This window comes from Mixophyes fleayi, chromosome 10 (genome assembly GCF_038048845.1).
Source record: "Mixophyes fleayi isolate aMixFle1 chromosome 10, aMixFle1.hap1, whole genome shotgun sequence".
Lineage (NCBI taxonomy): Eukaryota > Metazoa > Chordata > Amphibia > Anura > Limnodynastidae > Mixophyes > Mixophyes fleayi.
In genome coordinates, this window is record NC_134411.1 from 101,526,099 (window position 1) to 101,551,657 (window position 25,559).

At 45.4% G+C, this 25,559-nt stretch overlaps 1 protein-coding gene across 1 annotated transcript in view; it reads left to right on the forward strand.

Annotated features, from left to right (window-relative positions):
• Window positions 1-992: 992 nt before the first annotated feature.
• The window catches only part of LOC142104576 (meckelin-like), a 29,903-nt gene continuing 5,336 nt past the window's right edge, over window positions 993-25,559 (forward strand). Inside the window, exons 1-22 of the mRNA XM_075189329.1 lie at window positions 993-1,371; window positions 4,153-4,232; window positions 4,593-4,677; window positions 5,972-6,047; window positions 6,773-6,830; window positions 6,911-6,943; window positions 7,878-7,940; window positions 8,216-8,316; window positions 8,660-8,732; window positions 12,960-13,037; window positions 13,950-14,015; window positions 14,459-14,600; window positions 14,961-15,075; window positions 15,156-15,246; window positions 20,540-20,596; window positions 20,870-20,968; window positions 21,777-21,875; window positions 22,200-22,295; window positions 22,388-22,487; window positions 24,313-24,431; window positions 24,720-24,860; window positions 24,995-25,075. Coding sequence (XP_075045430.1) covers window positions 1,206-1,371; window positions 4,153-4,232; window positions 4,593-4,677; window positions 5,972-6,047; window positions 6,773-6,830; window positions 6,911-6,943; window positions 7,878-7,940; window positions 8,216-8,316; window positions 8,660-8,732; window positions 12,960-13,037; window positions 13,950-14,015; window positions 14,459-14,600; window positions 14,961-15,075; window positions 15,156-15,246; window positions 20,540-20,596; window positions 20,870-20,968; window positions 21,777-21,875; window positions 22,200-22,295; window positions 22,388-22,487; window positions 24,313-24,431; window positions 24,720-24,860; window positions 24,995-25,075 — 2,019 coding nt within the window. The 5' untranslated portion in view covers window positions 993-1,205. The remainder of the gene's footprint in view (window positions 1,372-4,152; window positions 4,233-4,592; window positions 4,678-5,971; window positions 6,048-6,772; window positions 6,831-6,910; window positions 6,944-7,877; window positions 7,941-8,215; window positions 8,317-8,659; window positions 8,733-12,959; window positions 13,038-13,949; window positions 14,016-14,458; window positions 14,601-14,960; window positions 15,076-15,155; window positions 15,247-20,539; window positions 20,597-20,869; window positions 20,969-21,776; window positions 21,876-22,199; window positions 22,296-22,387; window positions 22,488-24,312; window positions 24,432-24,719; window positions 24,861-24,994; window positions 25,076-25,559) is intronic.

Consider the following 25,559-nt stretch of genomic DNA (forward strand, 5'->3'; position numbering starts at 1 on the left):
ATCTAAGCAGGGCCGTATGTACAAAACTATATAAATTTACACCATAAAAAGTGACATACAAGCAACTCTATTATATATTTGAGGTTTGAGGATTTCTATAGTGCGATGAATCAGAATTAGGTGTACAGGACATGCGAGTGTCCTGGATATATTATATACTAGAAACAGGAGAGATGATTGTGAGATTTAAATGATCTTATTTGTTTGTGGTGACATGTTGAGGATATTGCATGAAGGATGAAGTTAAGGAATGTTTATTAGAGGGAATTAAAAGCATCTGATGACTGAATAACCAGGATCAGAATGTCCACAGTGTATGAAACGCTAACACCAATTAAACTACACACCCTGAGTACAGAGGAATCTACTGATGACCCCCGCACATCGCTGATTAATTATCAGTAACATTTACATAGCGCCATGGAGATTGTAATAAAGATTACTAATAGATAAGGAGGATGGATACAAATGAACATGTGACTGGTCAGCAAATAGCCTTTGCTGTGCTGTATGTTTATATACAACAATCCTGACAACCTAAAAACACCTAACAACAAACAACTTGTCCACAATATTATACCAAACTATATATAAACATTTACAGTTCCCACCACAGCCTCAGCTAATAAATTACCAGCAACATATCTGTGTTGCAACATGTTAACAAGTTTTGGTTGTATTTGTTCTGTGTCTCCTTGTGTTACACTGAAGTGCAAGTTGTATCTGCATCTTTTCAGGGGGGAGTGTTTTCCATCATAGGGGAAACTGTGACTCTTTAGCTGCTGTGGAACTACAAGCCCCAGCACTCCCTGACTGCCACAGACGAACGATGCATGCTTGGACTTGTAGTTCCACCACATGCAGCTGCTATAATGCCTCTATTACATGCTTACCTGTGCTGCACAGCTGGTGGTGAGATGTAGTGCAGCTTCCAGTGTGTGCTCTCTCCTGGGCACATGACATGTGCAGTGTGTGCTCTCTCCTGGTCACATGACATGTGCAGTGTGTGCTCTCTCCTGGTCACATGACATGCAGTGTGCACTGGGTGTTGCTCGCTTACAGTTAGCTCAGGTGACCAATACGCCCAGTGCTTGTTGTAATGTGAGCTGTGCATACTGGTTGCCATAGACACTTCTGTTATATACATCTGCTGCTGCTGGGCCAGGAGCATCCTAAGGGGACCCCCTTGCCCCTTCCTCAGCACCATGTGGCCCCCGGGACTGCCAGCTCTCTTACTGCTGGGGCTCCCAGCCTGCTGCCTGTCACAGTCCATCTCTTTCATGCAGCCCAGCAACTGCACCAGCAGCCAGTACTATGATGTGGTGACTTACTCCTGCAAATCCTGCCCTTGGCCGATGGTTAGTGCTGACGGTAAGTCCTTGTGACACTGACCACACCAAGCTGGGGGGACCTCTGCTTTTCCAGCTGTTGTGGGTCTGCATGCTGGGACTTGTAGTCCCCCCACGGCTGGAGAGCCAGAAGTTGCTTAATGTTATTGTGCACTGTGCTGTCCGGAAATGCAAGGGTTAACCTGGAGTTTTTATTATGGGATTAATAATTTAATACATTAACATAACAGATGTCTCTTTGCTGTCTGTGCAAATGATTTTCAGGTGATATTAACACTTTGATATCCAGACAGCATTGATCACAATGTTACAAATACTAAGAAACTTGCTTGTTATAATTTTATGTTTTACTTTTGCTGAACAACTTCGACAGGGGGGAATTTAAGGTGAGATCCCGCCAAACTTTGCGTAGATGTTTGATATTGTCGCCTATTACGGTAAGAAATCTCTGCTCATTTTTCTGCACAACGCGATAGAATATGAGCGGAGCTTTCTGTCACAAGCCCTCGCGGGCAGGGTTCTCCCTACCTATTGTCCCACGTCTGTCTCCTGTCCCTCGTACGTCCTGTCACGTCTCTTCCTGCACTCAGTGTGAGTCCCCATAGCATCACTCACACTCATCTGTGCTACTGACATGTATGACCTCATCTATTTGTTACTTGTTTCTGTATCCGGCGCTACGAAATCTGTGGTGCTTTATAAATAAATAATAATAATAATAACATCGAGGTCATGGTTCTCCGAAGACACATCGTAGTAAACTGAACCTTCTCATTGGTGTCTGAGATTAATATTATGGGATATGATAAGGGAGCATAAGTAATAACTGTATAATATACAGTGGTACTGAGTATTACAGGGCAGCATATATAACTGTACATTATACAATGGTACTGAGTATTACAGGGCAGCATATATAATAACTGTATAATATACAGTAGCACTGAGTATTACAGGGCAGCATATATAATAACTGTATAATATACAGTAGCACTGAGTATTACAGGGCAGCATATATAATAACTGTATAATATACAATGGTACTGAGTATTACAGGGCAGCATATATAATAACTGTATAATATACAATGGTACTGAGTATTACAGGGTAGCATATATAATAACTATAATATACAGTAGCACTGAGTATTACAGGGCAGGATATATAAGAACTGTATAATATACAGTAGTACTGAGTATTACAGGGCAGCATATATAAGAACTGTACATTATACAATGGTACTGAGTATTACAGGGTAGCATATATAATAACTATAATATACAGTAGCACTGAGTATTACAGGGCAGCATATATAAGAACTGTATAATATACAGTAGTACTGAGTATTACAGGGCAGCATATATAAGAACTGTATAATATACAGTAGCACTGAGTATTACAGGGCAGCATATATAAGAACTGTATAATATACAGTAGCACTGAGTATTACAGGGCAGCATATATAAGAACTGTATAATATACAGTAGCACTGAGTATTACAGGGCAGCATATATAATAACTGTATAATATACAGTAGCACTGAGTATTACAGGGCAGCATATATAATAACTGTATAATATACAGTAGCACTGAGTATTACAGTGTAGCATATATAATAACTGTATAATATACAGTAGCACTGAGTATTACAGGGCAGCATATATAATAACTGTATAATATACAGTAGCACTGAGTATTACCGGACAGCATATATAATAACTGTATAATATACAGTAGCACTGAGTATTACAGGGCAGCATATATAATAACTGTATAATATACAGTAGCACTGAGTATTACAGGGCAGCATATATAAGAACTGTATAATATACAGTAGCACTGAGTATTACAGGGCAGCATATATAATAACTGTATAATATACAGTAGCACTGAGTATTACAGGGCAGCATATATAATAACGGTATAATATACAATGGTACTGAGTATTACAGGGCAGCATATATAATAACTGTATAATATACAATGGTACTGAGTATTACAGGGTAGCATATATAATCACTGTATAATATACAATGGTACTGAGTATTACAGGGCAGCATATATAATAACTGTATAATATACAATGGTACTGAGTATTACAGGGCAGCATATATAATAACTGTACATTATACAATGGTACTGAGTATTACAGGGCAGCATATATAATAACTGTATAATATACAATGGTACTGAGTATTACAGGGCAGCATATATAATAACTGTATAATATACAGTAGCACTGAGTATTACAGGGCAGCATATATAATAACTGTACATTATACAATGGTACTGAGTATTACAGGGCAGCATATATAATAACTGTACATTATACAATGGTACTGAGTATTACAGGGCAGCATATATAATAACTGTATAATATACAATGGTACTGAGTATTACAGGGCAGCATATATAATAACTGTACATTATACAATGGTAGTGAAGCATGCACACTAAAACAAAGCAGATTTGTGAGTCCTGCAGTTGGACTTATGTCCAAATCAGGAATATATATATATATATGTTTGGTGATCTCACTTGAGGTGTCTAAATGTTAATTAGAGATATCTTCTGACTCTCACGTGATTGTGAAGTAAACTTATGTTCTGTATCTATCAACCAACGCTCCTCCAATCAGTGTACATGGAGCTGTGTTATTAATGTGTTATTCTATCGGTCCCTGCGTATTACTCATCATTATCCCGCTGGAGCTCTCATCATTGTCCCCATAAACGTCCCTGTTCTTTGTGTGTATAGGGTGTTATGTCTCATCCTCATCACTGTGTCCATGTTCTGGTTCTAGGTCTGAGATGCTCATGTCCCAGTGGTTATTCTGTGTTAGACGTAGGATCCCCGCAAGTAGCCTGCAAACTGTGCAACAATGTAAGTATAGCGAGTTGGTGAAATGCGTAGCCAGCGGCTCCTTGCGAGGTTCTGCTGTGATCATGTCCAATATTACATTTCGTGCCCCCCCCCAGGCCACATTTCCAGTGCTCCTCCCCTCCAAAGTTCTGCCCCACATCCCATACACAAAGTCCATAAATGAATCACATGTATTTTACCAGTAATTGAGTTGATCATTTACTATTTCTATACATAAGAAAACGGGGGATTGTTGCACTAGTGTGAAGCCAAGGGGACTATCTACAAATGTGGGGCTACCTGCGGTGCCTACAGTGTGCTGGGAATAAGTTTAAGCAATGGGGGTGAGGATTACATTACATTTCCTCTCCATTTACCCAGTGGAATGAAATCGTTTCTCTGGATCAAAGGACCTGTCTGACCTGTGTCGGCGGCAACTGCAATTGTAGTAGCGGTAACATTATAGGTAAGAACAAAGTGAATATGTCCTGATGGTAACAGTTTCATTTATTTTTTATTTTTAAATCTTGTGCAGTATATTAAATATTGTATTTTTTAATGTTTAAATGAAACTTAAATAGATTAGAGTTTATTTTGGTTAACTATAGGGGTAACATATATATGTGATTTAATCAAAAGGTAGATTTTGATCTATAATAAGAGGATTTAAATAATTGCTATTAGTATTGTGTTGATTATTAAATGACATATCCCTATAAAATAAAGAATTATTTTGCTGTTATTATATTTTAAGTTTTTATAGATATAAAGCACCTTATACCACCGAAGGAATATAAAATGTTATAGAACGTTAATGAATTTGCTTTAGACTATTTGACATCTGTGTTGGCTAATTAGTTAATTTCTTGTGATTGGTTCAAGTGAGTTTAAAAACAAGAACCTGACTTCCTTATGCTATCTGTGAGGAAACCATCCTATCACAGTGGAGAAACGCGTCAGTTAGATTGCATTCCCTGCCAAATAATATGAATAGGACCCAAGGTGAACTTTTTTACTGGATATGATATGCTGAATATTTTAGTTACGAGGACCTGATCACCACTCTAGACGAGTACCGCTATGGTCCTTCGATTTTATATAACATTACATGAATTCAAAAGTTCGTTCAGCGATATTTGGATATAAATTTACCTCTAAGTGCACTATAGGTGATCCTTTTTTGAATGCAACTTATCATAATTGAACTGGTCCTATTTATTGGCATGTGAATTTAATTTATTTTATATGTTTTTAATGATATTGTATTGTGTAACAAATTTTAAACATGTCAATATAGTTTTCTGGTGGTATTTTACTCTAGTCTCTAAAATCTAGAGAGTATATACTTGGGCTTCTCTTATTATTTTTTTTCATTGTGTTTTCAATTGTTTTGAAGTTGAATCACAACAACTTCTGTTGAGTAGCTGCGTATATATCCCCTCTGAGGTGTAGAAACTGTGGTCTTGTTTACAGCCTATATATTTAATTTTAATTAATTATTCTTTATTGCTCTGCGATTGAGGATTTAATAATAATTAGCGCTAGGTTATATTCCTATTGCCTATAGGGTTAAAGTATTGCAGAAGTCAGCACAGAGCATTGTGGGAGATTCCCGCTGACATCGCTGAGACACAGACACTCATTGGGCGAGACGGGGAATTGTGTTATATATATGTATACGGGGGACAGCATCTGTGTGAATGGTTTTATTTAATATCAGGGTAGTGTGAAAACTGTTGTTGTTGTTTTTTTGTTTTTAGAGCAAAACTTTACAGATGGAACGGCCAAATGCGTTTCGTGTACTGGGGGCACAACGCCAAATGCTGCGGGAGACCAGTAAGTAACAACCAAGATCATCTAAGGCAGGGATAGGCTACCTGATACACTTCATGGGCCGAATAGGTGCCCCTCTTACCTTCAAAAGGGCCGCACATCGCCCTTCATCTCAGTAATTAGATAAAACAACACATCATTTATTTATACAGCGCCACTAATTCCGCAGCGCTGTACAGAGAACTCGCTCACATCAGTCCCTGCCCCATTGGGGCTTACAGTCTAAATCCCCTAATATACATACACACACACACACACACACACACACACACACAGACTAAGGTCAATTTGATAGCAGCCAATTAACCTACCAGTATGTCTTTGGAGTGTGGGAGGAAACCGGAGCACCAGGAGGAAACCCATGCAAACACGGGGAGAACATACAAACTCCTCACAGATAAGGCCATGGTCGGGAATCGAACTCATGACCCCAGTGCTGTAAGGCAGAAGTGCTAACCACTAAAGGGATTGATCCTTATGGAGACAGGTCATCCAATAGGCAGCCTAGGTTATTGCTAGGGCCCAGTGTGCACAAAGGGGCCCAGACTACTCTTACCTAGGGCCCCATGGGGGTCTTCACCAGGCTCAGTGATTGTCCCTATACACTGCACTCGTTCATGGACTCATATAGCTGCCAATGTGGTCGTCGGCTGAACAGATTTAGTTTGGTGATTTAAGGCCAGCTTAGGCCTCTCATGTCTCTGTATTCTGCTGTCTGTATCTTTCAGGTGTGTTCTGTGTCAAGCAACCTATGGCATCACCTGCACCTGCCCTGCAGACCAGGAGGTAATCATCAGTCACCATATGTATCTTCTGTGCGCAGTCTGTAGCTCCTCCCAGATAACTCTGCATTTATCTCTCCGCAGGCCGGAGGACTCTGTCTTAAAAATACTAAACAGGTAATCGCCTATCATGGATTTACCGTTACCATTACAGATAACAACGTTATTTGTAGTCACCTTGTCTGTACAAAATGCTTCCAAGATACTTTACAAAGTAAAACTATTATATCAATTATATTGATATAATCTAGCACTCATTATCGCAAGATCAATGTTTCCTTGAACCTATAACCCTATAATGACAGTTTATAGTATTCTAGAATTAGCATTTATAGCTATGAAAATTGTCACACAGGTCTGTTAAACAGTTATTTTCTTGTTTACTTACACATATGAAAACTCCCAACTTGGAGGATGTAACAGCAGTTAGAGTAAGTGACACCAACAGCAAGTGCTCCAGGTGGGGTGCAGAGATTTTATTCATAAACACAGGGACACTGCTGTCAAAACAGGCTGCAGGAACTTGGTAGAATGCAAAAAACTGCACAGTCACTTGTGACCACTAGGTGGCGATCCAGAGCTCATTCCATTATTGTATGATTTATACATACACTAATTCTGAGCACATTACTAAAAAAGTCACGTGGCCTTAGGCAAAAAGTCAAGGGGTGAGATGGCACAGACGAAAATTCTGTGTGTTTGCTCCATTTCCATCTGCAGTCCAACCCTCTCTCCTCCGAAATCCTGCACTTGTCCTTGACGGACCGTGCTAAACATTTCCATCCCTCTCCCCAAGTGACTCTTTTCAGACTGATAGAACGCCTGTTGAGGTTCTCTCTGGCCTTAGGTTTACATAGAATGCCAGGGGCATCCAGGTGAGGGCAACAGACAGGAGGGAGAGAGGTAAATTAGAATGTATGTAAAATGGGCAGCGTGATGTTCAGCCGAGATGTAAAATATAAAATAAATAAACTTAACTTCTAAATTGGGTACATTTCCCTTCTATGTTCTACATTGTGATATATAGTAACGTAGTGTGTTTGGCCCACAGGAGTTCACATCTGTGACATATTGGGAGACCCTGTTCCTCTTCTCCAGCTCTCAGGCTTGTTCGGTAAGTCTCTACATTTGTGCCTCCATAACAGAACTTTAATTTAACTTGGCAAAGTGATTGGTGTGTGATATTGACAAATATCAGTTCCTGTACGTCTGAATCCGCTGATACACCGTAAAACGCGTTTCACCACCGCGGGCATGTTTTTTGTTTTCCATTTAAAGGATCTTGTTTTATAAACGGATTCGTGTCTACGGCTCATTATGAAATGTTTTGTACCATTGCTACTTGTAATCTCCCCTGAACTCTGTGTCTCATTTCCATTATGTGCTCAGTCCTATGGTAATGTGACAGCCTGCCAGGTCCTCGTTAATATGGTCATCATGAACGCCTTCTCCAGCAGCAGCGCGGCCTACACACAGTATCTCCAAATAACGTAAGTTCCCCATTATCCCCTAATATACAGATAGTAAAGTTAAATGTTAAAATACATTTAGTTCTGTGGCTTTTGCATAGACATGTGTGAATGTTTCTAGAATCTTGTTTAAGTAACAATACCTGTATTTGAAAAATATGGATGAAACGAAGGGTTGGCTTCTGGGCTAGTCCCACCATAATGTTCCTAATACACCTGAGTCCTCTCACCTTCTCCCCAGGCTAAAATTTGCCAGCCTACCCGTCCCTAGGTTCAGCTCTCAAAATGACTGTATATCTCTAATATTACAATTTGCTGAACTCTCCCAAGTCATTAACACCATAAATTTTGTCTTTTTCACCAGGAATACATCCCCTCCTCCTCTGACTCTGGACCCCAATCCTCCAAGGACCCTGTCCTACCAGAAGAACGCTCAGGTATGCTAATTCATTAGATCAGTCTGAGGGTGGCTCATTTGATGAAACTTTCTAGACATGTCCAATCAATAGATGGGATTAAATTCAGCCAGATGTATGGTTAGCCACACTAGCCCTCTGCCTATAGACATCTGAAGGAGTAGGTCAGAGTTTGCAGGTGGCAGGAAATCTGCTGTTCTGGGTCTAGTGCAGTGGTTCCAAAACTTTCTCAGTTCGAGGCACCCTTAGGGTCACCATAATTTTTCCAAGGCACCCCTAAGCCGAAATAATTACCGGGTAGTCTAGTTTTATAAGTAGTTGGGTCAAAATAACGTAAGATGTATTTAGGCCCCTTCACCATCACATTGTGCCCCTTGACCATATCACTCTGTATCCCTTTCATCAAATCACTGTGTCCCCCTTCGCCATCTCACACTCGGTCCCCCTCTTCATCAGCTCTCACTCTGTCCCCCTCTTCATCAGCTCTCACTCTGTCCCCCCCCCCCCTTCAGCATCTCGCTGTCCCCTCCCTTCAGCATCTCGCTGTCCCCCCTTCAGCATCTCGCTGTCCCCCCTTCAGCATCTCGCTGTCCCCCCTTCAGCATCTCACTGTCCCCTCCCTTCAGCATCTCCCTGTCCCCTCCCTTCAGCATCTCGCTGTCCCCCCTTCAGCATCTCGCTGTCCCCCCTTCAGCATCTCACTGTCCCCCCCTTCAGCATCTCCCTGTCCCCTCCCTTCAGCATCTCACTGTCCCCCCCCTTCAGCATCTCGCTGTCCCCCCTTCAGCATCTCGCTGTCCCCCCCTTCAGCATCTCACTGTCCCCTCCCTTCAGCATCTCACTGTCCCCCCTTCAGCATCTCGCTGTCCCCCCCTTCAGCATCTCACTGTCCCCTCCCTTCAGCATCTCCCTGTCCCCTCCCTTCAGCATCTCACTGTCCCCCCCCTTCAGCATCTCGCTGTCCCCTCCCTTCAGCATCTCGCTGTCCCCTCCCTTCAGCATCTCACTGTCCCCTCCCTTCAGCATCTCACTGTCCCCTCCCTTCAGCATCTCGCTGTCCCCCCCCTTCAGCATCTCGCTGTCCCCTCCCTTCAGCATCTCGCTGTCCCCTCCATTCAGCATCTCACTGTCCCCTCCCTTCAGCATCTCACTGTCCCCCCCTTCAGCATCTCACTGTCCCCCCCCCCCCTTCAGCATCTCGCTGTCCCCTCCCCTTCAGCATCTCGCTGTCCCCTCCCTTCAGCATCTCACTGTCCCCCCCTTCAGCATCTCACTGTCCCCCCCCATTCAGCATCTCACTGTCCCCCCCCCCCCCTCAGCATCTCACTGTCCCCCCCCCCCCTCAGCATCTCACTGTCCCCCCCCTCAGCATCTCACTGTCCCCCCAGCCCTTCAGCATCTCACTGTCCCCCCCTTCAGCATCTCACTGCCCCCCTTCAGCATCTCACTGCCCCCCCTTCAGCATCTCACTGTCCCCCCCCTTCAGCATCTCACTGTCCCGTCCCCCCCCTCAGCATCTCGCTGTCCCCCCCTTCAGCATCTCACTGTCCCCCCCCTTCAGCATCTCACTGTCCCCCCTTCAGCATCTCGCTGTCCCCCCCTTCAGCATCTCACTGTCCCCCCCCCCTTCAGCATCTCACTGTCCCCCCCCCCTTGAGCATCTCACTGTCCCCCCCCTTGAGCATCTCACTGTCCCCCCCCCTTCAGCATCTCACTGTCCCCCCCCTTCAGCATCTCACTGTCCCCCCCCCCTCAGCATCTCACTGTCCCCCCCCCCCTCAGCATCTCACTGTCCCCCCCCCCCCTCAGCATCTCACTGTCCCCCCAGCCCTTCAGCATCTCACTGTCCGTCCCCCCCTTCAGCATCTCACTGTCCCCCCCCCCCCCTTCAGCATCTCACTGTCCCCCCCCCCCCTTCAGCATCTCACTGTCCCCCCCCCTTCAGCATCTCACTGTCCCCCCCCCCCTTCAGCATCTCACTGTCCCCCCCCCCTTCAGCATCTCACTGTCCCCCCCCCCCCTCAGCATCTCACTGTCCCCCCCCCCCTCAGCATCTCACTGTCCCCCCAGCCCTTCAGCATCTCACTGTCCACCCCTTCAGCATCTCACTGTCCCCCCCTTCAGCATCTCACTGTCCCCTCCCTTCAGCATCTCGCTGTCCCCTCCCTTCAGCATCTCGCTGTCCCCCCCTTCAGCATCTCACTGTCCCCCCCCTTCAGCATCTCACTGTCCCCCCCCTTCAGCATCTCACTGTCCACCCCTTCAGCATCTCGCTGTCCCCCCCCCTCAGCATCTCGCTGTCCCCTCCCTTCAGCATCTCGCTGTCCCCTCCCTTCAGCATCTCGCTGTCCCCCCCTTCAGCATCTCACTGTCCCCTCCCTTCAGCATCTCACTGTCGCCCCCCCCATTCAGCATCTCACTGTCGCCCCCCCCATTCAGCATCTCACTGACCCCCCCCCTCCCTTCAGTATCTCACTCTGTCCCCCCCCCCCCCCCCACTTCAGCATCTCACTGTCCCCTTCACTCTCCGTTCCTTTACTTACCTTCTTTCCTCATTTTCTGCTGTCTTCTTTCCTGATGTCCTCTCTGCTGCTGCTCCTCACTGACACTGTCGGTCAGAACAGTGAGGAAGAGGATCCGGCGCTGGATTTGTAAGTTCTTTTTTTTTTTTCTTCTTCTTCCTTTGCAAAGGCGGCCGCGGCATCCTGTGACAGCGCCGCGGTACCCCCAGGGAGCCGCAGCGCACACTTTGGGAACCGCTGGTCTAGTGCATCCATGTAAACCTTTTGCCACAGTGTTTAGGGTAATGGGGGTGTTACCGTGTCTTCTGAAGTCACAGGGGTGGCTCAGAGCCGTAACGACGGCGGTGCGGGGCGGTGCGACCGCCCCGGGCGCAAGCCCAAGGAGGCGCAGCCGCCCGATACGTGCCTTCATGCCCAGAGGAATCGCCGCTCTAATTCAGCTTTCCTACAAGCATCAATCCATTCCCGGCAATGCAGTGGAACGCATGTGAAAGCAGGAAGTTCGGCATTTGGAACGCATTTGCGTTCCAAATGCCGAACTTCCTGTTGTTGGAACGCACATGCGTTCCACTGCATTGCCGGGAATGGATTGTTGCTTGTAGGAAAGCTGAATTAGAGCGGCGATTCCTCTGGGCATGAAGGCACGTATCGGGCGGCTGCGCCTCCTTGGGCTAATCCTTGAAGTGAGATAGTGTCCCCCTCTAGCCCTACAGGGCTGAAAACAAGAGTTAGGTTTATTACATTTTAGTGTACATTTTGCTTTGTTAAGTATGTAGTATTTGGAGGGACCCTGGTCATAGTGTTTGTCCTGTGTAGTTACAATCTATAAAAATTACCTATTTCACCCTGAACATAAAGATCTGTCCCCTTCTTCCTACTCACTTTCTAATTGCAGAATACTGTAATCAGGACATAAGTTTTAAAACATGTAAGAGAACCCTGGTGTGACTGATAATTGGGACATTATGGAAGATATAATATAGAGCAGACTCCAGACAAACAGCCAGAGGCAAACACATGTCAATACCGTCAGAGATATTAGTCAATTGGTCTAATACAAGCGCTATGCCCCCTTGGGCTAATCCTTGAAGTGAGATAGTGTCCCCCTCTAGCCCCTACAGGGCTGTTACTGGCTGTCCCCAGGTGTTGCTGAGCTGTCACAGGAGCTGGCTGGCCGGTATGAGAAGAATCCTAGCTGCCCCTCACAGCTGTCCAGAGTTATTGTATGAGGGGGTCTCATAGCTGCACCCCAACCCCCGTCCCATTACAAGAGCCAGTGACAGACAGCTCCCAATGGCAGCCACCTGGCCTCCATCACCCCCGCCCAGTTGGAAAGTGGGACTCTAGTAAACCACGTTATTTATAGAAAAACATCTACCAATTATTACCATATATATATATATATATATATATATATATATATATATATATATATATATATATATATATATATATTATAATATACAAATTCTTTCAGTAAAGTGCTAGCCACACCCACATTAGGTTGGCCACACCCACTTGTCAAATGCCACTCCCACTTAGATGGGGGGCGCGATGCCCAGTCTCGCCCAGGGCACCAAAATGTCTAGTTACGGCACTGGGGTGGCTAGTTATTGCCTTAGGGCTGTTGTTGTACATGAAACATTTTCCAACATTCCGGTTTGTCACCTAACCCAACGCTTTGTCTGTCCCATCACCTATTTCTGTTTTCTCCGTTTCCTGGCAGATCCAGTTCAGATTGGTGAAGTACGATGTCCGCGGGAACTTTCTGGGTTGGGAAACGGTGAAAGGAGGAACATTACAGGTGAGCCAAAAACAAGGACGTTTTGTGGGAAGAGGTGATCCATGGCATAGTGCCGGATTCTACACACTCTGAGATGCACCTGAGCTAAGCAATTTATTACAAGAATATATATTTCTATGTGATAACTACCCCCACCTTCTGCTTTTATCTTTGTTCCTCGAGGTGTCCAATAAGTTATTCATGCAATTATCAGCCCCAGTATATAATAAATAGACCTCATTTTGATGTTTAAATGATGGCAGAGAATGTATAAGGTTCAAAAAGATGTTCCCTGACTCCCCCAGTGGATGTTGGCGGGCTTTAGAAGTAACGTTCCTCTATATACGGTGGGGACGTCCAAAACTAAGACGTTTCTTGCTAGACATCAAGGGGTATATTTACTAACTGCGGTTTTGTAAAAGTGGAGATGTTCCCTATAGCAGCCAATCAGATTCTAGCTGTCATTTTGTAGAATACACTAAATAAATGACAGCTAGAATCTGGTTGCTATAGGCAACATCTCCACTTTTTCAAACCCGCAGTTTAGTAAATATACCCCCCAAGAGTCTGATCTTTGCAGTCCTCCAACTCGTCATTCCCTAGAGCCTAAATTTTTCTCTTACCTCTTGCTGTAAATCCGCCACGCATCACCAAAATAAACGTCCACCCTCGCTCTCCTTGTACTTAACAGAGCCGTTTCGCCTTCCTCCCCTCTTCCCTGACTTCTCTCTTTCTTATATCCAAAATTGGTCTTGACATACATGATGATTATATTTTTTGCTTTCTTTAAAAGTCGTACTCCTATTGACTGTTTGTAAATTAGATTTATTGATGTGGTACTAATGTTATTTGGCTTGTATTGTTTTAACCTGCAATATATACATGTTTAAAAAAAAATAAATGACTGATTCCGGGCCCCTCTGTTTCCGGTAGATGTGTCAGAATACGCAGAGTGAGATGAATGCGGCTTTTACATTTGGAACATTTTACAGCCAGTCGGTGAGTTACATTATTATTCCTTCCGAGACAGATGATTCGCCATCTGCATCCTGCGCCCCTTCTCTGCTCTAGGGGTATATTCTTTTAAAAGTGGGCTTCCTTTTTTAATAACTTAATGAATAGCAATCGGAGTATTTTGCACAGTTTCTTTGTAAAAGAGTCTATACATCGGCCGTGTGATGTCCGTCCTCCCTGCTCACTCCCCGGGTCACCTTAGATTAGCCAGGCATTTCATGGACCTCGAATGGAGTGCAGTGAAGTGGGCAGAGCTTCACCGCAAGTGGGGGCGTTTGCCTGGAAAGGGGGTGGGTTTGGGCAGGTTGGGGCCGCGTTTGGCGGGTCGTATTCAGAAGAATGCTTAGAAAGTGAAATGTTCTGTACAGTTACATAATGGTTTCCGTGAATTTGTCCAGTTCTGTAATGTTTCTGTCCATGTCTTACAGTGTGCGCTGCAGGTGATGGATCTGTTCCAGGCGGTGCCGGAGCCCGTTTTCTATGAGTTATTCCTGCTGTACACCGCTACCAATGGCACCAGTATGGTGTGGCCAGTCCCCGTGTGGAACGCCAACCTCCAAGGCGGTCAGGGTACAGTTTATTTTATGTCTGTTTGATGAAGGACGCAGAATATTTAAGTTGAAGGTGACCTATCGCCTACATACAGCGAAGCAGCCAGTTTGCGATCTGATGTAATATATATGAGAATGCAGCCTATCACATCACAAGGAATTAGGGGTACATTCTACAAAATGATAGCTAGAATCTGATTGGTTGCTATAGGCAACACTTCCACTTTCATTTTTAAAAAGTTTGAGACATCTACCTTTTTAGGCTTAAAGTTCCTAGTGAATTAATAGGTTGTATTCTCATGAAAATTACATTATAATTTAATGATGGCAGGAGCCTGGTACATGTAGGGTTAACTCCCTATGTCACATGACCTTCTAGGCTTTGGATCCAAGGCTTTGAGACGATTCTTCCTGATTGATGGCATCTCCGGGAGACAACAAAGCCTCTCCAACCAACCATCTTATGTCACCGTGGCAACAAGCCTCTCCCTAAGGTGATGACCAGTGTGCACCGTGCCGTAATTATCTGATTTCCTTCTACACTGGCACTAATCACTTTACCTCTTCCACACAGCGTGTACCTGCCACTCAGCTCAGCGAGCAGTCAGCCGCCATTCCAGCTAACCGTAAACTATGGGAAGAGAACTCTCCAAGATACCGCACAGGTCAGTTGAGTGTTATAAACCGACGCATATGTTCCCACAATGCTTTGCCATCAGTGATATGGATAAATTATTGTAATTTCTGTGCATTATATGTATCAACAAGAGAAAGTGCTGGATGATGATGCTTAATGACAGGACACTGACTCATTTGTCTTATTAAAGCGCACCACTTGTCTAAGACAGTAGGGGCAGCTATCTTGTGGGTTAAGCCAGTATTCATGAGAGTGCAGCCTATCAGTGACTAGGAACCAGTGACATCACTGAGAGTGCAGCCTATCCAGTCACTAGGAACCAGTGACATCACTGAGAGTGCAGCCCTATCCAGTCACTAGAAACCAGTGACATCACTGAGAGTGCAGCCTATCCAGTCACTAGGAACCAGTGACATCACTGAGAATGCAGCCTATCCAGTCACTAGGAGCCAGTGACATCACTGAGAGTGCAGCCTATCCAGTCACTAGGAACCAGTGACATCACTGAGTGTGCAGCCTATCCATTCACTAGGAACCAGTGACATCACTGAGAGTGCAGCCTATCCAGTCAGTCACTAGAACCAGTGACATCACTGAGAGTGCAGCCTTTCCAGTCACTAGGAGCCAGTGACATCACTGAGAGTGCAGCCTATCCAGTCACTAGGAACCAGTGACATCACTGAGAGTGCAGCCTATCCAATCACTAGGAACCAGTGACATCACAGAGAATGCAGCCTATCCAGTCACTAGGAACCAGTGACATCACAGAGAATGCAGCCTATCCAGTCACTAGGAACCAGTGACATCACTGAGAGTGCAGCCTATCCAGTCACTAGGAACCAGTGACATCACTGAGAATGCAGCCTATCCAGTCACTAGGAGCCAGTGACATCACTGAGAGTGCAGCCTATCCAGTCACTAGGAACCAGTGACATCACTGAGTGTGCAGCCTATCCATTCACTAGGAACCAGTGACATCACTGAGGGTGCAGCCTATCCAGTGACTAGGAACCAGTGACATCACTGAGAGTGCAGCCTATCCAGTCACTAGGAACCAGTGACATCACTGAGAATGCAGCCTATCCAGTCACTAGGAGCCAGTGACATCACTGAGAGTGCAGCCTATCCAGTCACTAGGAACCAGTGACATCACTGAGTATGCAGCCTATCCATTCACTAGGAACCAGTGACATCACTGAGAGTGCAGCCTATCCAGTCAGTCACTAGGAACCAGTGACATCACTGAGAGTGCAGCCTTTCCAGTCACTAGGAGCCAGTGACATCACTGAGAGTGCAGCCTATCCAGTCACTAGGAACCAGTGACATCACTGAGAGTGCAGCCTATCCAATCACTAGGAACCAGTGACATCACTGAGAGTGCAGCCTATCCAGTCACTAGAAACCAGTGACATCACTGAGAGTGCAGCCTATCCAGTCACTAGGAACCAGTGACATCACTGAGAATGCAGCCTATCCAGTCACTAGGAGCCAGTGACATCACTGAGAGTGCAGCCTATCCAGTCACTAGGAACCAGTGACATCACTGACTGTGCAGCCTATCCATTCACTAGGAACCAGTGACATCACTGAGAGTGCAGCCTATCCAGTCAGTCACTAGGAACCAGTGACATCACTGAGAGTGCAGCCTTTCCAGTCACTAGGAGCCAGTGACATCACTGAGAGTGCAGCCTATCCAGTCACTAGGAACCAGTGACATCACTGAGAGTGCAGCCTATCCAGTCACTAGGAACCAGTGACATCACTGAGAGTGCAGCCTATCCAATCACTAGGAACCAGTGACATCACAGAGAATGCAGCCTATCCAGTCACTAGGAACCAGTGACATCACAGAGAATGCAGCCTATCCAGTCACTAGGAACCAGTGACATCACTGAGAGTGCAGCCTATCCAGTCACTAGGAACCAGTGACATCACTGAGAATGCAGCCTATCCAGTCACTAGGAGCCAGTGACATCACTGAGAGTGCAGCCTATCCAGTCACTAGGAACCAGTGACATCACTGAGTGTGCAGCCTATCCATTCACTAGGAACCAGTGACATCACTGAGAGTGCAGCCTTTCCAGTCACTAGGAGCCAGTGACATCACTGAGAGTACAGCCTATCCAGTCACTAGGAACCAGTGACATCACTGAGAGTGCAGCCTATCCAATCACTAGGAACCAGTGACATCACTGAGAGTGCAGCCTATCCAGTCACTAGAAACCAGTGACATCACTGAGAGTGCAGCCTATCCAGTCACTAGGAACCAGTGACATCACTGAGAATTCAGCCTATCCAGTCACTAGGAGCCAGTGACATCACTGAGAGTGCAGCCTATCCAGTCACTAGGAACCAGTGACATCACAGAGAATGCAGCCTATCCAGTCACTAGGAACCAGTGACATCACTGAGAGTGCAGCCTATCCAGTCACTAGGAACCAGTGACATCACTGAGAATGCAGCCTATCCAGTCACTAGGAGCCAGTGACATCACTGAGAGTGCAGCCTATCCAGTCACTAGGAACCAGTGACATCACTGAGTGTGCAGCCTATCCATTCACTAGGAACCAGTGACATCACTGAGAGTGCAGCCTTTCCAGTCACTAGGAGCCAGTGACATCACTGAGAGTGCAGCCTATCCAGTCACTAGGAACCAGTGACATCACTGAGAGTGCAGCCTATCCAATCACTAGGAACCAGTGACATCACTGAGAGTGCAGCCTATCCAGTCACTAGAAACCAGTGACATCACTGAGAGTGCAGCCTATTCAGTCACTAGGAACCAGTGACATCACTGAGAATTCAGCCTATCCAGTCACTAGGAGCCAGTGACATCACTGAGAGTGCAGCCTATCCAGTCACTAGGAACCAGTGACATCACTGAGTGTGCAGCCTATCCATTCACTAGGAACCAGTGACATCACTGAGAGTGCAGCCTATCCAGTCAGTCACTAGGAACCAGTGACATCACTGAGAGTGCAGCCTTTCCAGTCACTAGGAGCCAGTGACATCACTGAAAGTGCAGCCTATCCAGTCACTAGGAACCAGTGACATCACTGAGAGTGCAGCCTATCCAGTCACTAGGAACCAGTGACATCACTGAGAGTGCAGCCTATCCAGTCACTAGGAACCAGTGACATCACAGAGAATGCAGCCTATCCAGTCACTAGGAACCAGTGACATCACAGAGAATGCAGCCTATCCAGTCACTAGGAACCAGTGACATCACTGAGAGTGCAGCCTATCCAATCACTAGGAACCAGTGACATCACAGAGAATGCAGCCTATCCAGTCACTAGGAACCAGTGACATCACTGAGAGTGCAGCCTATCCAGTCACTAGGAACCAGTGACATCACTGAGAGTGCAGCCTATCCAGTCACTAGGAACCAGTGACATCACTGAGAGTGCAGCCTATCCAGTCACTAGGAGCCAGTGACATCACTGAGAGTGCAGCCTATCCAGTCACATCACTGAGAGTGCAGCCTATCCAGTCACTAGGAACCAGTGACATCACAGAGAATGCAGCCTATCCAGTCACTAGGAACCAGTGATATCACAGAGAATGCAGCCTATCCAGTCACTAGGAACCAGTGACATCACAGAGAATGCAGCCTTTCCAGTCACTAGGAGCCAGTGACATCACTGAGAGTGCAGCCTATCCAGTCACTAGGAACCAGTGACATCACTGAGAGTGCAGCCTATCCAGTCACTAGGAACCAGTGACATCACTGAGAGTGCAGCCTATCCAGTCACTAGGAACCAGTGACATCACAGAGAATGCAGCCTATCCAGTCACTAGGAACCAGTGACATCACTGAGAGTGCAGCCTATCCAATCACTAGGAACCAGTGACATCACAGAGAATGCAGCCTATCCAGTCACTAGGAACCAGTGACATCACTGAGAGTGCAGCCTATCCAGTCACTAGGAGCCAGTGACATCACTGAGAGTGCAGCCTATCCAGTCACTAGGAACCAGTGACATCACTGAGAGTGCAGCCTATCCAGTCACTAGGAACCAGTGACATCACAGAGAATGCAGCCTATCCAGTCACTAGGAACCAGTGATATCACAGAGAATGCAGCCTATCCAGTCACTAGGAACCAGTGACATCACTGAGAATGCAGCCTATCCAGTCACTAGGAACCAGTGACATCACTGAGAGTGCAGCCTATCCAGTCACTAGGAACCAGTGACATCACTGAGAGTGCAGCCTATCCAGTCACTAGGAGCCAGTGACATCACTGAGAGTGCAGCCTATCCAGTCACTAGGAACCAGTGACATCACAGAGAATGCAGCCTATCCAGTCACTAGGAACCAGTGACATCACAGAGAATGCAGCCTATCCAGTCACTAGGAACCAGTGACATCACTGAGAGTGCAGCCTATCCAGTCACTAGGAACCAGTGACATCACTGAGAGTGCAGCCTATCCAGTCACTAGGAACCAGTGACATCACAGAGAATGCAGCCTATCCAGTCACTAGGAACCAGTGATATCACAGAGAATGCAGCCTATCCAGTCACTAGGAACCAGTGACATCACAGAGAATGCAGCCTATCCAGTCACTAGGAGCCAGTGACATCACTGAGAGTGCAGCCTATCCAGTCACTAGGAACCAGTGACATCACTGAGAGTGCAGCCTATCCAGTCACTAGGAACCAGTGACATCACAGAGAATGCAGCCTATCCAGTCACTAGGAACCAGTGATATCACAGAGAATGCAGCCTATCCAGTCACTAGGAACCAGTGATATCACAGAGAATGCAGCCTATCCAGTCACTAGGAACCAGTGACATCACTGAGAATGCAGCCTATCCAGTCACTAGGAACCAGTGACATCACTGAGAGTGCAGCCTATCCAGTCACTAGGAACCAGTGACATCACAGAGAATGCAGCCTATCCAGTCACTAGGAACCAGTGATATCACAGAGAATGCAGCCTATCCAGTCACTAGGAACCAGTGATATCACAGAGAATGCAGCCTATCCAGTCACTAGGAACCAGTGACATCACAGAGAATGCAGACTATCCAGTCACTAGGAACCAGTGACATCACTGAGGAATACAGTTACTTGCCTGGCCTCAGACAACACTGACATCTCTGTACAGTTTAGTAATTATATCATTCGAGGGAAGCATTTATTAGCACAAATTAATTATTCTCCTGCATGTCTTACTAATATGCATGATCCATGAAAGTTATATCGCTTTATTGCTGCAAATTGCTCGTATCCCCCTTTTAGTGAGTGACGCCCCTGTTTTTCCATCTCGCACATAACACACATCTCCTTTGTTTTATTCATTCTCTATCAGGTTTCATTCGCTGTCACGTATACGCAGAGCGCAGGGACGTATAAAAGAGACACCAATGTAAGTAACTGCTCCTCTGTTTCACAAAACAAGTCCCACAGTAACCTGAATGGGTCACATTCCTCCCCTGAATGGGTCACATTCCTCCCCTGAATGGGTCACATTCCTCCCCTGAATGGGTCACATTCTTCCCCTGAATGGGTCACATTCCTCCCCTGAATGGGTCACATTCCTCCCCTGAATGGGTCACACCTTCCAACATGATCCATTGTACCCAGAATTGCCCCTAGATATAAGGTCCCATTTATGAGTCTATTCCTTCTCCTCCCACAGATTGCGCTGGGCGTATTGGGCGGCCTGGCTGCCCTTCTCGCCTTCCTGGAGACCAGCAGTTGGCTGCGGAGATCTGGGCAGCAGACTGTTGGCATAATGGTAAGTCTGGAGATTGGCATCTATCTTGTGGCCACCGACACGGATCGGCCTTTATACATTACCCACAATCCCTCCTGAAGGACGGATATCCAGAATATACAATGTTACCTAAGACTCTGTGACAGCTATGATGGTGGATGGTGAACAGCAGCGGAACAAGTAACAGGAAGGAAGTAAATTACTGTTAGAAAGTATCTGAAGAAACAGACTTCAATGAAGATTTGCAGATAATCGGGAAGTGGAGGGTCTTAATTCTGGGGCTGTCCAAAATACATCGCCCTGTACCTGTACAGTGGTAGTAGTCTGTTTACTCACACATACAAGTGATTACCAGAAAACTTAAAGGGACACTTTACAAACCATGAGCTTCTGAATTGTTGAACCCCCGTTTCCGCTGGGGTAATTGTTCAACGGGCAGAATGTAGTTACCACCGGTCTTCTCCCATTCACTGAGGATAGAGATTAAAATATGCAATTTACTACACAGTAAAAGCGACAGCACTAACACGGTGTCTTGTTATAATTTGCTGAATGAACAGCTGATCCACTTTTGGTCCCAGAATCCGCTCTTATCCAAGTATTTGCATGTATAGAGCTACATATCTATTATAGGTAAATGTTTACAAGCCAAACATCATTAAACAAATCAGACCATCCAGCAGAGTCCATGGATCTTTCAGGGTCCTGATAGAAGGTTAATTAATCTGAGGGGCGTGTTTATTTATATATTGTTTTAGAACACAGATTATTATTATAGGCTTGTGACTGTTTCCTATACGGACGCCATCCTGTTGGTCTCTCCCTGTAGGTGATCATTAAATTCCTGGCATTCGTTAGTGGAACGCTTGCCAACGCTTTCTTCCTCATCGTATACGGGACAGCGATCTACTGGCTGATTGCATTTAAGGTAATTATCAATTTGTAATAATGAACTTATAAGCTTTCGTTATTTACGTGTCCCTAGACATATTACAGACATAACTCCATGTACGATATCTTCAACCATAATTAATAGGACGTACTACACATAATGCATCTTCCTGACACATTGTTGCAATCCTGGCCGGACTAGTGCTACGATGCATGTAAATGTAACTATTCACATTATTACCAAGGAATATTTAGTAACATTTGCACTTTTGTCACGTTTTCATTTCTTGGCATTATTTCATGGCATGTCCCCATATTCAGATACCGCAAAATGTTCTATTTATGTCATTTTGTTTGTCAGGGTCAGACATCCACAGTAAGCGTCACCTTACCTCCGGCTGGTGGGCAAATCGAGAATGACTTCATTATCTACTTATCCGTTGCATTTGCGCTGAAGGTAAAGTGTTTGCGGTTGGTGGAGATGGAAAGGGCGGCGGACGGTCACATGGTGATGGATCTGCGTCAATTCTCCGTCTCATTTCACCTTAGGTTTTGGAGCTGCTCCACCTGCTGGTCACACAGCTGACCTGCAGGATGTTCCTCATCGATTGGGAAAAGTCAAAGGAGAAAACTGCGTCCAACGCACAGGGTGAGCCGGTAAAACAAAATAATTCACTGAGGTATTACACACAAGGGTGAGAGGGAAGCCCAAATTTAGTGTGTGCATGTGTAATATATATATATATATATATATATATATATAATTTATTTCTTTTCACTGATAATATTGTCTTGATGGTCATTTAGCCCAGGATGAACTCTTTGACCTCCAAATTTGCAAAAATTGCTAATGTGTCTGGTCTATAACTACAGAGAGGTGGGGTTCACGGTCTTGGTGACCCCTTAGTGGCCGCTACTTCCTTTGACTTATATAACATAGAATACATTTTAAAAAGTAATGATATATTAAGAAACAACAAAATGACTGGATACTTGGGCAGCACGGTGGCTCAGTGGTTAGCGCTTCTGCCTCACAGCACTGGGGTCATTCCCCGCCATGGCCTTATCTGTGAGGAGTTTGTATGTTCTCCCCGTGTTTGCGTGGGTTTACTCCGAGTGCTCCGGTTTCCTCCCACACTCCAGAACATACTAGTAGGTTAATTGGCTGCTATTAAATTGCCCTTAGTCTCTCTCGGTCTGTGTGTGTGTGTGTGTGTGTTAGAGGATTTAGATTATAAGCTCGAATGGGGCAGGGACTGATGTGAATGAGTTCTCTGTACAGCGCTGCGGAATTAGTGGCGCTATATAAATAACTGATGATGATTTATAACCAGACCTGTGAAAACACTGATTTGAAATAATGCTTTGAAGATTTACCCTATGGGGGAATGCAATTCACAGACAACTGCAGGAGATTACTTTAGGACTCCAGGCTGTGATCACTGGGGTATCAGAGGATGGCAGGGGGGAGATTTCATTGCAGGAGAACCCCACAGTTTCACTAGTGTGATAATTATTTAGATCTATTTGACCTTCATTCTCCTCTAGAAAATAACTACAGGGAGCTGACGACTGAAATGGGCTTTTTTTAGGGCATTTAATCTCACAACATAATACTGAGCCTGAGCAATGGTCGGTTACCCCACAGAGTGTACAGGGCAGAGGTCTCAGGTCTATAAAGTTAGATATAACTTGGAGGTGACCAACTGTACTTAACGGGAAGATCTGCTGGTAACTGAATTATCACACATGGAATGGATGTTTTATCCATTATATCAACCCCGAACATAACAGCAAAACAACACAGGATTACAATCCCCCCTTATTGGTACCTTGTCCCGGGAGCGTTGCAGAGAATTAATGAGGAGTGGTTTGTGGAGTGATGTTAGGTACTTCTGCTGGATGTGTCCTGTGAGTTGGTAAATGTTTTCATAGAACCCCCCTATACTTAAACCACGTAACTGCTGGCTATAAATGTATACCGCACAGATAAATGACATAATATACGAATATTGTGAACGGGAATCAAACTCATGGCCCCAGTGCTGTGAGGCAGAAGTGCTAACCACTGAGCCACCGTGCTGCCCAAGTATCCAGTCATTTTCTTGTTTCTTAATATATCATTACTTTGTAAAATGTATTCTATGATATATAAGTCAAAGGAAGTAGCGGCCACTAGAGGGTCACCAAGACCGTGAACCCCACCTCTCTTACCACCAAGCGGCCTCTCTTACCACCAAGCGGCCAAACACACTAACCTACAGCACGTGAGAAAATTGCAGAGCTGCACGGATGTCAACTTGGGGCATATAATTATGTATTTGTTGTATATTAGCAAATTACTTCTGAACAGACATAAGTTGGAGCCCACTTAGCACGGGCAGGCCCGGGGGGCTAGCTGGGGTCAGAACACCCCGATGTAGGAAGGAAAGGGAGAGAGAGAACCTTGCTCACCATCAGTTTCTGTCTGCCAGGAAAGTCCAGCGTCAGCATCTGGAGAACGATATTGGTCGCTAACGAGTGGAATGAGATCCAAACGCATCGGAAGCTCAGCCCCCTATTCCAGCTCTTCATGGTGTTGTTACTCCTGGAGGTAACCATACAAAATGCAATTTTCTTGCAGGTTACATTTTACTTTCCATGTTCATGGTTGTGCCAGAGAAAGACAAGTTTATTATATTCACCAGTGTGCCCTGGGAGTAGGTGGGGCTTCCACGTATCCTCCCACCCCCCCACCAATCAGAGTGCATGGCACTATGACTTACAGCGGTCACTCTGGGGGTAACGGAAAGCAGAGAGTTGCAATATAGACTGTTGTGTGCAGCTTTAAAGACAAATAATTTTCAAATAAAATACATTTTTCTGGTTCTATTGTCCGCAGGTTGTAGGTCTCAAAAACATTGCGACTAAGGATTTAAATCTGGATTTAAGCCCATCGCCTGGAACTTATCAGGCCCCGTGGAGTATTATCCTGAGATTTGGTATTTCTGCCTCCGTGTGGCTGGCTGTTGGCCTTGTCCAGGTTAGTGAGAATTGCATTATGGGTATTACCCACAATGCTCCCTAGCTCTAAATGTGAAATAGATGATAGTTATTGTCTGCACGGCCCCGTGTAGTCATTATATCACTGCTTTATACAGTCTGTTTGCATTGCAGGTTCTGTTCTTCATCTTCATCTATGAACGCTTCATTGAAGACAAAATTCGACAGTTTGCCGATCTGTGTTCTCTAAGTAACGTTAGTCATTTTTTATTCACTATCCCAAATTGGGACAACATAAGCTCCTCCCATGTTCTGATCCGGCCAAACCACACCCACTTTACCGTGAAGCCCCACCCACATTTTAAGTGCGTTAAATTAAACATAAGATGAGTGTTGGATCGGAGCACTGGCTATCCCAATTAACTCCTCCAGGCAGAGTGAGCAAATATATAAAATGCTGCTCCCCCCTCAGTTATTATATGTCCTTCCGCATTCTCCCCCCAGACGGACACCGTTTATATTCCGCCAGAGACATTCGATTCTCCTGTCGTTCATCTGGTGCCGCAGCTGCTAGAATCAGCCAAAATTCCGGAGGCCAAAAAAAGGGTGTTGGATTGGGAGTCTTAAAAAGGGCCAATCATTATTTAGCAGCCCATCTCTATCACCTGGAGTCATAGAGACAGACAAATGGGGGGACTATAGAGGGGTCACTAGGCCAGGCCTTCTGCGGGCACCCCAT